Below are 15,782 nucleotides of genomic sequence, written 5' to 3' on the forward strand. Positions count from 1 at the left end.
CTGAAACCTAAACAAAGTACAGGGTGCGTTGTATATTATCTGACATTCAAATACTCGATTTTACTTAAACTCAAATGCTCCAGCTATATCTAAAGTAGCCTATTTACATAGCCTACCTTGTATCTATTCTACACCACACTTTTATCTCAAGTGACGAGTAAAATGCCACTTTACCTGCCTTTATATTTACATGTTTTTTATCAAAACAAATCACTTTTTCCATTTACGTTCTCACACTGTTACTCCGCAGCTTCAATCATCATTTAGAATTTTGAAAACAGAAAAAGAAATCACACTCGTTCAGAGAGACTTTTAGTCCTGTCAAATATTTAAAAACACTGTAATAAAGACTTTCTTCTAAACTACAAAATGCTTTCAAGACAATCCGACATTTGATTTAAGAAAAAACAAAAAAAAACAATCAAGTTTGTTTGCTGAATTTTTGTTTTTATTTTATAGGTTTATATGGGATTTTTCCCCCTCTTTTTTTGTGTGAAACCAAAGCCAGCATGACCAAATTACACAGACATAAATTATATAAATAGACATGTGACACACATTCTCATCTATTGCTTTCTTTAAAGCGGTTAATACACATATCAAGTTGCCCACAATTAAGGCAACTTATTTTCTGGACATCAAGAAGAGAGAGGTTGCCCACGAGACAACCGTCTGCAATTCCCAGGTTTTAAAAAACAATGTAAAAGTGTTCTGATAAGACAATAGAACTGCACTTTTCATATTCTGTCCAGAACTAGAAAATATTAAAATTTTGCCATTCACGATTAAGGAATAGAAAGTGCAAGACAAAACCACCAACCTAAAGAAAATAACTTAAAACAACATAACTGGTCATCAAAAAAGAAAATAATATTTTAAGCAAATTAAATACCCCCATATATAACTATTATACAGAAAATTTGTCTAAGAAAACTCCAAAACAACTCAATTGCAAATATTCGAAGTATAATTGAATCAGATAAAAAGTAATATTAAACAAAACAAATTATCTGATACATGTGGTCAAGTCATTTCATCTTCATAATAAGAATGGCCAATGCAAAAAAAAAAAAAAAAGCAATGTTTTACAAAGCAATGTTTCACAAAAAAAAGATTCAACAGCCAATTTAATCTTATCGACAAGTGCATTTGGTAGCGATCATCTCCTCGTACTCCTTGTAGGCAATGGAGCCGTCATTCTCAATGGTCAAAACACTTAAAGGGTTGTACTCTGATGGCACACATGAAGGTCTGGGCACAGATGAGTCTAGCTTCTCATAAATGATGTTTTGAACCATGGTGTGCACTGGTGACCCATAGATGTATCCCACGGCCCTTGGACAAAATCCCTTACAGTACCTCGGATTGTACTTGTGAGGCGCTATGATCCAGTGGTCCAGTTTGAGCTGATTGAAGCTCACTCTGAAATCATGCAGGTCACAGTCATCTGTTGGAAAGTCATACATGGGGATGAGTTTGGGCATGGTTTCCGGCAAATTGGTGCTCTTTAGGGTTCCTCGTCGCTTTCGTGAGGTTGACTCCCACATTGTGGACTTTCCATCCCAGATGTTGGATGTCAGATCGACCATCCTACCTTGCGTGGCTCTTCTCTGGTATGCGACCTCACTGGTGTCATTTAGGTACAAAAGAAGGGACGGAGATCTGTGAGTTAGCTCAACTGGACTCTTGTAAATCTGGCCTCCAGGTCTGGGGACCATATCTTCAACGCAGGTCAAGTTGATCAGGAGATGGATGTCCTTCTTATGGGCCTGAATGAGAGGATGGAGGAAGGAGGTCACGTCAACCTCCACCCAGCGGCGACGGACTCTTCTCTCGGTGTGGACGTGGAAGCTGAGTAGCGGGACTGACTGCTGGGTGCTGAGATGGTGAGAACACATCTGATCCTTCGAGGGTTTCTGCTCCTTCACATCCAGATAACAGAGCGACGTGAACGGGGTGATGTGGTTGTGGTCGAAAGAGTACAGCAGCACTGACTTCAGTAACTGCTCCTGAGTCCTCACTCGATTCAGACTGTAGGAAATATCCTGCATGAAGAATTCTGACAAGATAACACATACCGTTGAGGAACACATCCTTCTCTTGACAACAATTATACTGTTTATTCATTTCTTGTGAGTGACTTGTGATTGCTTGACTGCAGTTTCATAGTCAGTGGCATAATGCAATACTAGTGTACTTTTAACTGCATTCTGTGTGGCGTTTACTATATAGCATGTAAAGCAGTACATATGATGCAATAATTAACATTCCGAATATTAAAGGGTTAGTTCACCCAAATATGAAAATTCTGTCAGTAATTACTCACCCTCATGTTGTTCCAACCCCGTAAGACCTTCGTTCGTCTTCGGGGCACAAATTAAGATATTTTTGATGAAATCTGAGAGCTGATCACTTCTCCATAGGCTGCTAGGTGACCGAAACTTGCTGGCCCAGAAAAGTTATTAAAGAGATCGATAATATAGTCCAAGTGACTACAGTGGCTCAATCTTAAGTATATCAAGCGACGAGAATACTTTTTGTGCGCAAAAACAAACAAAAACAACGACTTTATTCCACAATTCATTTCCTTCTCTCTGGGCCTCTAGTTGGTTCACGTAGTGTTTTTGCGCTGCGCGTCTGTGTTATACGTCATCACGCATCACACACATGACCAGCGTCGGCCAATAGTGAGCCTACGTGGTGACGTGTAACACAGACGCGCAACACAGACGCGCAGCGCAAAAACACTACGCGAACCAACTAGAGGCCCAGAGAGAAGGAAATGAATTGTGGAATAAAGTCGTTATTTTTGTTTGTTTTTGCGCACAAAAAGTATTCTCGTTGCTTGATATACTTAAGATTGAGCCACTGTAGTCACTTGGACTATATTAACGATCTCTTTAATAACTTTTCTGGGCCAGCAAGTTTCGGTCACCTAGAAGCCTATGGAGAAGTGATCAGCTCTCAGATTTCATCAAAAATATCTTAATTTGTGTCCCGAAGACGAACGAAGGTCTTACGGGGTTGGAACAACATGAGGGTGAGTAATTACTGACAGAATTTTCATTTTTGGGTGAACTAACCCTTTAATGTACTCTACTGTTGTCGCAGAACCTTATTACATTAATTTTTAATAGAGGTGGGCAACATTCGGGTTCCAGAAGTAAAAGTCCCATGCACTTTCTCCATAAAGACACTGATTTGTAACAGTTTATAGTTCACCCAAAAATTCTGTCATCATTACTCACCCTCATGTTGTTCCAAACCTGTACAAGTTTCTTTCTTCTGTTGAACACAAAAGATGATACTTTAAAGGGGGGCTTTTATGCTTTTTCACGCTTTCAACTTTAGGTTCGTGTGTAATGTTGCTGTTTGAGCATAAAAAAAAAAAAAATCTACAAGGTTACAAAACTCAAAGTCCAATCCAAAGGGAGATATTTTATTTAACAGAATCCACTTTTCAAGAACTACAACGAATGGTTTGTTTGGACTACAACGTGATTTTTGGGGGGCTTATGAAGTCATAATGTAGGACCACAGAACCACAATGCAGGCTAAATCCAAGTTGGATCACAACTTGTAAGTATGTCTTACTATTTCTAGTTGCATTTTCTATTAAAAGTTCCAATTATAAGTTTTGTAGTTGCTATGATGTAAACAAAGGGCAAAGCTGTTTGGCTCCACTCGCCTGCAAGCCAACATTAGTGTTGATATAGTGTTACTGTAGCTTTTGTAGGCTCTCGCTTTTGTAAGACTGTTCACCGCCCTTTAGTAAACCTAAACTTGGTTTTGTGATGGATTACTGTTTGTATTACCATAGTTTTCCGACAAATATCATGATTAAATGGTGTATAACAGTTTCTAAAATGTCTAAGAAAATTACAAGAAAAAAACATACCACTCTGAAATGTCCTGTGAAATCCGTGCATGGACGATCCTCCTGTTTGTTAACATTCTTAAGTCTGAATCAGGCTTGAATTGGTTTGAAATTAACGCTATCCTTAATATTTACATCTGAACAGATGAAACTAGCAGTTATGACGGCGGGAGATTTCCTGAACATGCGCTAAGCGTTGCCAATCACAACACACTGGGCCAGCTAACCAATCACAGCACATTTCATATTTCGGAAGGAGGAGCTTCATCGAAACAGGAACTAAACGACGCGTTCGGGCCAGACTGTGGAAAGAGGTGCTGTAATAATATGCTGTAATGTGAAAAATAATGTGTTTTTTGAACAATCAAACATGAAAGCATATTGAAGTACACCTCAAAAACAAAATCAAGACTTCGTAAAATGGCATACTAGGACCCCTTTAAAGAATGTTGGTAATCAAACAGTTGACGGCACCCATTGACTTGCATTGTAATATTATTTTTTTCCTACTATGGAACTCAATGGCTACCGTCAAATGTGCGGTTACCCCCATTCTGTAGAATATATGATTTTTGTGTTCAACAGAAGAAAGAAACTCATACAGGTTTGGAACAACTTGAGGGAGAGTAAATGATGACAATATTTAACATTTTGGGTGATCAATCCCTTTAAGACTTACGTTCATCTTCGAAAAACCAATGAAGACATTTTTAATGAAACCTAAAAGATTTCTGTTCCTTCTGATTTCTTGATTTCAAGAAAAGATTTCTTGATTTCTGTTGAAATCAAGGTGGTTAGGAGAACAAAAGTCATATGGGTTTGAAATAACATGCCGATGAGTAAATTATGACATCATTTTCACTTTTAGGTGAAATATCTCTTTTAGCATACAGGACTTTGGGTCCACCAATCAGAGAAGGCACTGACACCATAGAAAGAAGTCGAATCAGTTTCCCCATTATATATGTAAAAAAAAAAATATATAATATTAAATGTCAATAAATCAATAGTCATTTTTAATTTTTTGTTGATCATTTGCAGTGCTTTGGGATGCATACTGTATGTATCAGAAAAGAAGTACACAGTCCTGTATACCCAAGGTAATAATATCTTGTAGTTGGTTGTTTTAGTTTATACTTAGTTTTTTATACTAGGTTTTTTTTTTTTTTTTTTTTTTGCTTATTTGAATAAATTTGGCATACAACTTAAATTACTCTTTATTACCTTCTTGTTTTTTGAGCAGTAGTATAAAATCAATAGCACAGTTGCAATCTTGCTGTAATATCATAAATTAATATAGTAACATCATATATAATACATGTATCCAGATCTGTGCTGATAGTCAGTATAAGTGTAGACTATAACTTATGTGATATTGCATGTAGTAGGCTATATGTAAAATATTCAAAGAATTCCATCATGTATAGATCGGAAAACTGTACACAGTAGGGCAGGCAATATTTCAGAAAGGATAGCATGGCAATGTATTCTGTAAATATTGAGTTCCTGATTGATAAAGCAACTGCATCTTTTCAAATAGTTTGTAAACATATGCTACTATGAGATACACATATAGTATAATATAAAGTATGCTTTACCTCGGTTTTGCTCGAGACACTCCTCTCGAGGTGTGATGAGACGCGCAGTGTTGTAGAGGTGAGATGCCTCGGGACTCCTGTCGGGTTTGGATGAAAGTTTATACAGTCTCTTCATGTAACGTACATATCTGGAGTCAGGCTTGGCTCGTGGTGTGAATTCTCCCCAAGGGTTCTGCTCTGACAAAGCCTTCAGCAAAGGGCTCAGGATATTACCATGGGGAAGGAAGACGTCGGGTTCAACAGACTCGTTTTCAAAGTTGTAGCATGATGCAGGCCTAAATGACAGGCCGATAACCGCGAGAACCATAAAGTATCTGGATAGGGAACAACGCGTACCATATTTAAAAAGCGGCGTCGCCATATTAAATAAAGTGCGTTTATTTAAGAACAGTCCCGGAGAAGACTTCAGTGTCTTCGGCCAAACTTCACTTGCCACTTCCGTCGCCCTTCCCTGACAGACAGGTGTGCGCAATCAGGGAGAATTTGGCATAAAAGACGGTGTAGGTATCCACAAACTGTATCAAGTGAGATTTTGAAGAGTTTGCTATTAAGCGTCTCAAACAACGCCACATTGGATTGCTTGAGGGTCAAGTTATGGTTTATTTAATGCCGAAAAGAGCGAGTTCGTCTAACGAAAGTATGGCCTTTTGGCAACGTGTCGGTAACTAGCGTCACGAGGACAAAATTCTCCCCAGCATAGGCTAAATGAAAAATAAAACATAACTGGAGCATTTTCTGGAGCATCAATGCGCTGTGATTCAGCAGTCATTTTACTATGACATTGAATGTCTAAAACCCCCTCTTAGTAGGCCTATATTGGATAAAATATTAAACTCAGTGCTTTAAAGATGGAAAATATTAGTATCTTTGGTGACACTATCACCGTTAATGAAGATGAACTTTGGTTTTAGTGGATGTTCCACAAAAACTGGCAATTTATTTAAGAAATATTTCAAGTGTATTTCAAATATATATATATTTCAAACAAAACATGTTTTGGGGAAGTATTGTTTTTATTGCAATACTGAACGACAAGATAGTATTGTTGTTTAAATATCCATATTTAGTTCCCTAGTAATGGCATCATAATGGAGGAAGTGACATCACAGTGGGAAAACAACAGTGTCAATATATGCAAATTAATATTTGTTTTGCAACTTTGTTCAGGCAGCAGACATGCATCACCTCAAATGGCCAACCTCATTGAAAATGAATTACTTCAAATTGCTGTCAAAAACTTTCACTAAATAATTTCACTGTTTAAGGCTTGTTTACTCTGAGTAAACAATCATGGTTGTTGTTGTGTTTTATTGTGTCAGTGTGTTCAACCTGAGCAATGTTACAGTAATTACACCTTTCTACACTATGGAAGGCCAAACAATTCAAAAATATGTGAATTTTACATGCAAGAAATTGACAATGTGTTGTGAAAAATGAATGCGTCCAGTGTAGAAACCTCAGGAACGATAAATGATGAGAACTATATTAGCGTCCACCACCAACCGCAGTTAATGGCGTCTGCCACTTTAAATGCTCGAGCTCTTTAAAGAAGAATTTTTATCATTCATGAGCTGGAGAAAAATCGTTCTGAAAGTGATTCCAACAATATAATTGGTCTGTCGTTATCATTTTAGTTGTGAATGTGGAATTCACTATATAGAATTAGAACAATTATTAAAACTTTATAGTTATCCTCGTTGATGCTTAAAGAATATTCACACAAAAATGAAAACACTGACATCATTTCACTCTCCCTCATGTTGTTCCAAACTAGTATGACTTACTTTCTTCTTCTTCTTCTTCTTCTTCAAAAAAAAAGAGGATATTTTGAAGATTGTTTATATCCAAACAGTTTTGGTTCCCATTGACTGTTTTCTTTTTTTTTTTTTCATACAATGGAAGTCAATGGCATCCGAGTACCGTTTTAGTTGCCGAAAAAAAGAATGCCAGACAGGTTTGGAACGACATGAGCTTGAGAAAATGATTAAATGAATGAATTTAAATTTTTGGGTGGACAATCTCTTTCAAGGCCAATTCACTCTGTGACAGTGTGACATTTCATAACCAGACAGTTGACCGCAGACATTGACCGCCATAGTAGGAAAACAATATAATGGAAGTTGAAACAATTTTCGTTTTCGGGTAAACTAACCCTTTAACAGTTTAGTTTACATTCTAAATCCAACTGCATTCAACTGAAACTTCAGAATATCGGAATTGAAGCATCACAAACATTACATCATTCTGAATTTTACCTCCAGGAAACAATGACTTTCAATTGAGTCTCATTTTTTTCTTTAATTTGCCATTTTATTTGAAAGGGATGCTGTGGAACCGTATACTTCCTCAGCCAAATAAGTTTTGACATTTGTATTTTTAGCAGCCTATTATAAGTTAATGTCCAGAGTGACTGTGGGATCCTGCACAATGAAAAAGAATAACATCCTGGAGGTCGAACAGGAAAACACAAAGAACTATTATTCTGCTTTCTCTAACACAGAGATGCTAACTGTCTACAACTGTGACAGACTGATAATGCTGAGAAAACAAAATTAAGTATTACATTCATTTACATAAACTTGAATTAAATATTAATATCAATAATCAAAGAAAGTTTTTTTTCTTTTTCATTTATGCTTAAGATATACTAGTCTTAGTCAGAATGTGCAGTTTAAGTGCTGAATTTTGGCTCAGAACAGCTTCATGTTGAACAGTGAACTGCTCTGAACCCAAAGGGTATACTTTCTGAAACGACCTTCACCTCGCGAGAGCAGCTCTAACTGAGAGGCAAGGGTGTGTGCATCATTACAGATCACTGCACACCAGTAAAAGCCTCTGAATGAAGTTATGCTAAGCTCCAGCGCCCATGAAATCATGCCTGAATCACTGCCTGACTGTGACAAAGGCCTCATTATATTTCCCAGACTGTTTCTAACATTCATAAATTCCTGGGATAAAACTGTGGTTTTATTCTCACACATTATATCAGTAATGTGGTCATTTGCATAAAGTTTGACCTAATTTTGCCAAGGCCTATCCAACTATTAAAGAACCAAGTTAGAGTTTATCTCTTTAGTATTACAAAGCATAAAATGAGTTCAAGAAGAACATGCCTTCATCCCACACAGAGGCCTCTCTCCCTTCCTTCAATGGCACGAGTGTTATGAATTAGGAATTATGCACAGCACAACAATCAGATAAGAAAGATGACCGAGTTACTGTTTGAGGCAAACCAGAAAATGCTCTCACAAGTCACACGGTGACATTATTAGTAAGACAATTAAGCATATTTTCTCCTAAATTTGCATTACAAAGTCATTTTATGAGTTTTCTGCACTGTAAAAAGTGATCAGTTGACAACTTAAAAAAGTGAGGAAACCCGTTGCATTAAAATTTTTAAGTACATAATCTTCATATCATTGAAAAAATAAAGTTATGTGAACTTGTCAATTCCACAAAAAATCTTTTTTTTAATTACGCATTAAGTCTATTTACGTAATAATTTAAGGCAATGGGTTTCCTCACTTTTTAACGTTTTTTTTTAAGTCAACTGATCACTTTTTACAGTGTAATAGTCAATAGTGATTCACAATAGATTAAACAATATCGTAATAAAAGTTGTTCCCTTCTTTTCAGCATTAATAAAGGGAAGTACAACTAGTACCATGACATAGGCCTACTTCACAATTTGATAATCATGTTCACACTAAAGTAATTTTGATACCTTTAGAGGTTTGTTTGTGTTTTTTTGCAGTATAGTAATGATCATTTTTGAGGAATTTTATTTAAAAAAAAATGTATCATGAAATTATGTTTTGAGTTAGGCTGTATATTTTTTGGTTACACTTTATTTTGATGTCCCCTTCGACAGTCTGTTGACTATAAGTAACGTTGCACCTACATGTCTACTAACTCTCATTAGGGTGTTAGTCGAGTATTAGTAGACTGGTAGGGTTAGAATAAGTTAACATGCACTTGCAAAGTTACTTATAGTCAGTAGAATATCTGTTGAGGAGCATCACGATAAAGAGTTAGCAGATATTAAGCGGACAGTCTACTAATACTCTACTGAGAGTTAGTTGACATGTCTAAAGGGGACCATCAAAATAAAGTGTCTTCCACATTTGGGGTAAAAAGACCTGAACATGTTCAGCTGTGTTAGTATCTTAAATTAATTTCCTTACTAGCCTCATTAACAAATATAATTATCAGTACTCTACTGTCCGCACAGCTGCCACTGTATAATTACCAAAAAAATGTATAACACGTATTAAACACAGTAAAGTTACATATGTCTATTTTTTTTGTGAGGTGTTATCTTTCAAGTACAGATATTTCAGTGTAACAACTTAAGTGCAATGTTCTTTCTCTCTAATGAAATGAAAGCTTGGCCGACGTCTGCATTTCTCTTTATGTCCAGCGACGTGGGGTTGAAATAGTTTACTCAGAGTGTTGAATCCTTTATGGAGGTCTGACAGGTTTTGATGATCCTTCAAATAATTTGGAGCATCCTGCTGCAGACAGCGAGGGTCTCCGAGCATCTTTCTGATCTCAGTTGACACATCTTGGCTTAGATAATGGTAGGGTTTTTTCCCACTGTTATCCCGTATGTTAGTGCTGGCACCATATTCACGCACCAGCAGCGAACACACACGTTCACGGCTGTGAATGGCAGCAATGTGGAGAGGTGTATACCCGTCATAAGACTTGGCATTAACATCGATCCCTGCTCCACTCTGTCTTGAAAGATCAATGACTTTACACACCATTTCGCCGTTTCCGCTTTTAGCAGCCCAATGCAGGACTGTGAATCCAGACATGAAATTCCTCTTCTCTGCCAGCTGAGGGTCTTGCAGCAGGAGGCTGTGGATTTGACGCCAACCTCCTGTTGCTGATTTCACAAGCCACTGATGCTTCACTGATCCCAAAGGAATTCCATCTGAGTCTTTAGCCTCATTACCACCAGGTTTGGTGATTTTGATACACCTTCGCAGTTGTGGAGAACCCTGTGCCTCCAGCTCCTTTCGTTTGACTCTCAGAGACCTGTATGGAAAACCTTCTCCAGCCATACTACCGCTCTGATACGCATTTGCCTTGACTTTAATGGTTCGCTCAGCAGTAGAAGGCGGTGGTTCGGCATCAGCTGTTTGTGTTTTAAGGTATGTTTTTCCCGTTTCGTTATTTTGCAACTCACATCGTGGATTTGGTGGAGATTGTATGGCCACAAGAGCGAAAACGGATCCTGGTGTGCCACTTCCAGCATCACTTGTCACACTGAGCACTCTTGCTGTCAAACACTCAATTGCATTACAGTCAGGTATCTCCGCATCATTTCCACTTGTACTGCTACTACTCACAGTTTGGATGGAGCAATGACAGTAATTGTTATTAATAATATCCACATTCTCTATTTCACTGGAATCACGCGCGGGGTTAACGTTACTACATGGCGATTTTAAGTCAAATAAACTGTTATTCGGTGTAATTTTTTCACCTGTGATTCCTTGGTACTTTTTCTTCACAGCCACGTACTTTACATCATCGACTTGTTTAACCACGGCGACGTTGTTGACCAGTCGTTTGAAAAGGTCTCTGTTTTGTTTCTTTTCCGCGGTGTCGCTGGAGTTTATAAGTCCTTTGAACTTGCTCACAAGCTCCGAGTTTTTCACTTTTCCCCCGTGCTCCAATAAAAATGCTAAGATCATATCTTGAGTCAAAGCCATTTCCCTGCCGCTGTATTTTTTATTAGTAGTTATTATGCGAGATGTTTCAACAACAACAACCTGCTGTTTCCGGTTATCCTTCTCTTCTCCAAGACCAGCACACGAGCGCGCGATGAGTGAAGGATGCGGCGCGTGCACGGCGGAGGGTAGCGGAGAGTGCACGCGCTAAAGTGTGAATCTGGTGAACAAACGTATCTAAATAACACATGAACTGTTATGTAACACTAAAAATAATTCCTACATAAAAAAGCAATCAACACCGTTCTTACATGCGTAGGGAGGGAGTTCGCATGTCATCTTCTGTTTAGTTCATTTGTATCGCTCTGGTAGGCTACATTTTTCACAAATAAGTTAGTAGGTTTAAGTGGTCGTATATATTTTTTTATTCTGTTAATTTGTTTATTTATCTAGCCTATTTATTTTTAAGACCTATAGAATCAACATAACATGCTTCTAATAAAAAAAATATAATAATAAAAATCTCCATAACAGACAGGCCTACCTATTGAAGATATTTATGTTGAAAAGGTTAACATAACACCAATTTAAAAATAACTAAAAAAATAACACGAATGCTTTTTTATTATTATTATTATAAAACAGTAGGAAAATGTTAAAGACAAACGACATTATAAAGTTGAATGTTGCTGGGACGGACTTGATACTAGCGTCTGATTTTCTCACTCAAACCACTGCCTTCTGCTGATTCTGTTCTGATTGCTTTTGGGAAAAGCTGCTCATGACTGCTGGTCTGTTTACTTCGTAAAAATTTAAATAAAAATAAAAAGCATATTAGCGAAAAAAGAGGTAGAAAAAAGAGGTGTTTGCGCTCCGGAGAATGTCAAATTATTCCGTTTACAACGTGTTTTCACAGCGGTGAGCAATGTAGCCAATCGCAGACATGTTTGTTGATTTCTTGAACGCAATGGCCAATCACAGGTGTTTAAGTTAGAACCCACTCACCGCTCGAGTTTTTGTCCAGTGCTGAGTTTTGCCAAAAGTATTACTTAATTTTACCCCCTTTTTATTAATAATAATAAATAAAAATAAAACTAGTGATGCAAGAAAATATATATTTCTATCAATATTCATGATACATTTTATCTGAATGTATCAATAAATAAAATGTATAAGAACATATATTAGAATTACCATTATGAACTCCATTGACTTCACTGGATTGAATTAAATTCACTTGAAACTCAAAATTCATGACTGCTTAAATATATGAAACCTAAACAAAACATCAATATTACTCTGAAATATATATATAAAAACAAATGCTTCAGGTGCAATCGCATTAGCGACATTTAAAATGTTGTTGGCAAAAAGATTTGTCTCCTCAAATGTGTAGCGATGTATGAAGCACAGCTCAATACAAAAGTCATTTTCAAACCAAGTGAACAAGAGCGATTTAGAAATACAAAATAAAGCCTAATATTTACATCTGATAATCTCTTAAATATCAGTCAGATATGGCATGCATCTTCACTCCAGCTTCTTTGGCAATTTTCTTGTTTCATTCCTTGAATGGTTTGTTACACTCATCACAATAGTGATGCTGATATGTGAATTTTTTTTTTTTTGTAGCTCATCGTTCTTCACTAATTCTAAAAAATAATGTTTGTTTTCTAATTCAACAAGTATACATTAGTCAGACCAAGACACATTTTGTCTTCATGTCTTTGTAGAGTCTAAAAGAGGGTTTGCAAAAGAAAGTCAACATGCAAACTACTGATGAAAAAGGAGATTCAAGTTGTTTATCAATTTTTTCATATGAATGTAAACGTTCATGCAAGACGTGGGAAAGTGCACATTTGTATCTAAATCAACAATCCTCTCACACTGGAAAAAGGACTTGGATGAATGTTAGCTAATTGAAAAGTGTCTGTTTATTTAAAGAATATGATGCAAAACTACAATAAGAATTGTCCAGAACCACATTTAGTAAAACAATCAACAGCATAAATGTCAGGATGTTTACACTGTCACTCCAACTTGGACACATTTTGCAAAAACAAGCAACAACTAATCATTACTTACTAATGAGTGCACTTGTTTCGTTTGAACACTGCATCACTTAATTGACCTCGAATAATACAGTAACAAAACTTCCACTGGAGAACTTTTTCTATATTTTGGATAATTTTCTAAATATCTCAAAAGCTCAAAATGTTGAAGTCAGTAATGCATTTCAGTAACCTGATTCAGGTTGTGCAGAGACATTTCATGTTTATGTATCTATTAAGGGCTTTAATGCACAAACGGCTGTATACAGACGTGCTCCGCTCATTATGTCAGTCTCGGTTCACACGGAGCACTGGGTTTTAAAATAAAGCGAAACCAGAAAAAAAACAAATAACTACATTTAAAAGCTAAATTTGACAAGAGCAAGTGCACATTTAAATATAGCAAAGGCAGCTAAAGTGATACAAACAATCTGCTGAACATTGAAAATGAATATGCTGAACATCTTACAGAGGCTTATAATGGTTTAGCATTTTCTTGGTTATTAATTTGTGGCCCCATCATTCCTGATTGTAACCGATCCCTCTGAGAAACAGAAATGCTGCTTTCTTTGGAATGTTCTGCATCTCAAAACTCAGTCAAGGATACTATGTGCGGCCAAAACGGCCTTAGAAAAGTAGAGTTCATTTGTTCGCTTTTTAAAGAAATCTTCACATTCCTTCATGTCCGACAAAAAGAACATAAAATACTATAAATAAACGATGTAATAAATATCCCCTTAATCATTGCCATAAAACAAAATAAATCACTCTAAAATGGTAATTTCCACAAAAATAAAATGGATTTAAAACTTATTGAAGACAATCAGCAGTGTAGTTGATTTTACTTGAATGGATTGTCGTCGTAAATTTGCCAGCAAGAATATCAAACTCAATGTAAACAGCATGTCAGAAAGCCTCAACAATAGTGATGTTGAACTGGCCGGACAATCAAAGCTGCGAAGGCTGATTCATGCAGCATCACAGTGAGAGCACAACTGTGGTCTTATTCATGAGGAACCTCATGAGGCCATTGAATTTGGGCTTTGACACAGATCCTGCTCGTCTACAGGCACTGAGGTAAAGCAAGGCCTGAGACGCTCAAACCATCTCCTCCTCGCAGTGAGCGTCTCCCACCAGCAGAGAGTGCTTGTCGGGCTCGCTGAGGGCCATGCTGTTCATGGAGTGTTTGTCGGAGCGGAGCGAGTTGATGGAGGCCCGGCTGTAGTTGACGATGCGGTCGAGCAGGCTGAGTTTGGGTGAGGACCGACGCAGCTCTCCCATGCCGATGTGAACGCTGACATCCGATAGGCTGCCTTGCTTTCTCACCTCACCCAGTCGTCTTTCCAGCTTCTCAGCGGTGGGTTTAGTGTAACTGCAGAAACAGGATGTGTCATATTATCTTAAAGAGGCCTTTTGTTACACCTTTTTACAAAGTCTTGATTTTGTTTTTGGGCTCTACTAGAATAAGTTTTCACGCTTGAATATTTAAAAAGCACATTATTTTCACATATTTTACATTGTTGCAGCACCTCTCTTCCCAGTCTGTCAGTAACACTCTGTTTAGTTTCTGTCTCTGTGAAGCCCATCCTTCAAAACAGCATAATGTGCTCTGATTGGTCGGCTGGATCATTGGTCAGCCGCTTCAAGCGCGTTTCAGAAATGTCTACTACTAACTCAACTCAACCAGGCCTCACCCCCTATATTTTGCATGTGCCTTGGGCTGGAATTACTTAAATGAGGAATATTGTGACGTGTTCGTTCCTGGAAGAAAACTCGAGACCACAATCGAAGCGTTTCAGGGAGTTCAAGAAACAGTGCACACTGAATAAAGAGCATAACTCCCTTTGGAGTGACTGTTTTTTCTAACGTTGCAGACTTTTTTCATGCTCAAACAGCAATATTACACACTAGAGAAAGTTGAAAATCTAAAAAAAGCATAATAGGTCTCTAAAATATCACACACAAAAAAAGAGCAAAAAGAAAAAAAGAAAATGCTGCTGATTAAAGCAAGACACCCCAGGAAAATTGGGTAAAAAAATTATAATAAACAGACATCACCGACTGATTACATTAAGAATCGCAAACATTGTTTGTATTACAAGTTTTCTGAAATGTTATGTTTTTGAATATGCAAATGAGGCATTATCTTAATAAATATGCACTTGTTTGCATACATTTCCAGAACAGAAATCTGAACATTGAGTAAAGTTAGGTTAAAACTTGGTTTTATTCTTTTTACATACTAGAGTTAAAGGTTTTTACAGAGGGAATTTTTGATATCCCTTCTACTCCATATATCTGGAGTGATAAAACTGTCAACAGACAGGCAATCAGGCAAATTATATATGAACAAAACCCTCTGTAAAAGCCTTCGGAATATAGATTGGAATAAAACTGTAAAGTTTGGTGCGAGCGATATGAAGTTAACACTGCATGTGAAAATATGCCTTGTCACTGAACGCTATATGCACACATAGAAAAAAAAGGACAATGAAATAAACACAGTATTTTGGATGTTTTCTTTCAGCTAGTCTAAAACAACAAGTTATGAAAAGCCAAATAGCACAAAAGCTTA

The 15,782-nt window shown here is 37.1% G+C and overlaps 4 protein-coding genes and 1 long non-coding RNA gene across 5 annotated transcripts in view; 1 reads left to right on the top strand and 4 right to left on the bottom strand.

Annotated features, from left to right (window-relative positions):
* The window catches only part of LOC309504606, a 384,924-nt gene that overhangs the window by 321,777 nt on the left and 47,365 nt on the right, over positions 1–15,782 (top strand). The gene's annotated exons all lie outside the window — the stretch shown is intronic.
* gdf9 (growth differentiation factor 9) lies at positions 442–6,198 on the bottom strand. The gene is made up of 2 exons (XM_082177749.1): positions 5,476–6,198; positions 442–2,059 (listed from the first exon to the last, which is right to left on the bottom strand). The coding sequence occupies exons 1-2, from the start codon at positions 5,834–5,836 to the stop codon at positions 1,134–1,136; spliced, it is 1,287 nt and encodes a 428-aa protein (XP_082033875.1). The 5' UTR covers positions 5,837–6,198; the 3' UTR covers positions 442–1,133.
* On the bottom strand, positions 9,274–12,251 carry sowahab (sosondowah ankyrin repeat domain family member Ab). The gene has a single exon (XM_082177739.1). The coding sequence runs from the start codon at positions 11,196–11,198 to the stop codon at positions 9,825–9,827; it is 1,374 nt and encodes a 457-aa protein (XP_082033865.1). The 5' UTR covers positions 11,199–12,251; the 3' UTR covers positions 9,274–9,824.
* Positions 9,274–15,782, bottom strand: part of LOC309504579 (ankyrin repeat domain-containing protein SOWAHA-like) — an 81,801-nt gene continuing 75,292 nt past the window's right edge. Inside the window, exon 2 of the mRNA XM_082177740.1 lies at positions 9,274–9,823. The gene's annotated coding sequence lies outside the window, so the exon portion shown is untranslated. The remainder of the gene's footprint in view (positions 9,824–15,782) is intronic.
* LOC309504558 (copper-transporting ATPase 1-like) overlaps positions 13,073–15,782 on the bottom strand; it is a 29,105-nt gene continuing 26,395 nt past the window's right edge. The window contains exon 23 of the mRNA XM_082177708.1: positions 13,073–14,579. Within this exon, the coding sequence (XP_082033834.1) occupies positions 14,306–14,579 (274 nt within the window). The 3' untranslated portion in view covers positions 13,073–14,305. The remainder of the gene's footprint in view (positions 14,580–15,782) is intronic.

This window comes from Leuciscus leuciscus, assembly GCF_965113295.1.
Source record: "Leuciscus leuciscus genome assembly, chromosome: 8".
In the NCBI taxonomy this organism is placed as follows: Eukaryota; Metazoa; Chordata; class Actinopteri; order Cypriniformes; family Leuciscidae; genus Leuciscus; species Leuciscus leuciscus.

Excerpts from the sequence above, each read along its gene's own strand:
- gdf9 (XM_082177749.1), bottom strand. The coding sequence starts at position 5,836 with ATGGCGACGCCGCTTTTTAAATATGGTACGCGTTGTTCCCTATCCAGA. Across the intron at positions 2,060-5,475 it reads GTGTCTCGAGCAAAACCGAG|AATTCTTCATGCAGGATATT; the intron begins GTAAAGCATACT and ends TTATCTTGTCAG.
- sowahab (XM_082177739.1), bottom strand. The coding sequence starts at position 11,198 with ATGGCTTTGACTCAAGATATGATCTTAGCATTTTTATTGGAGCACGGG.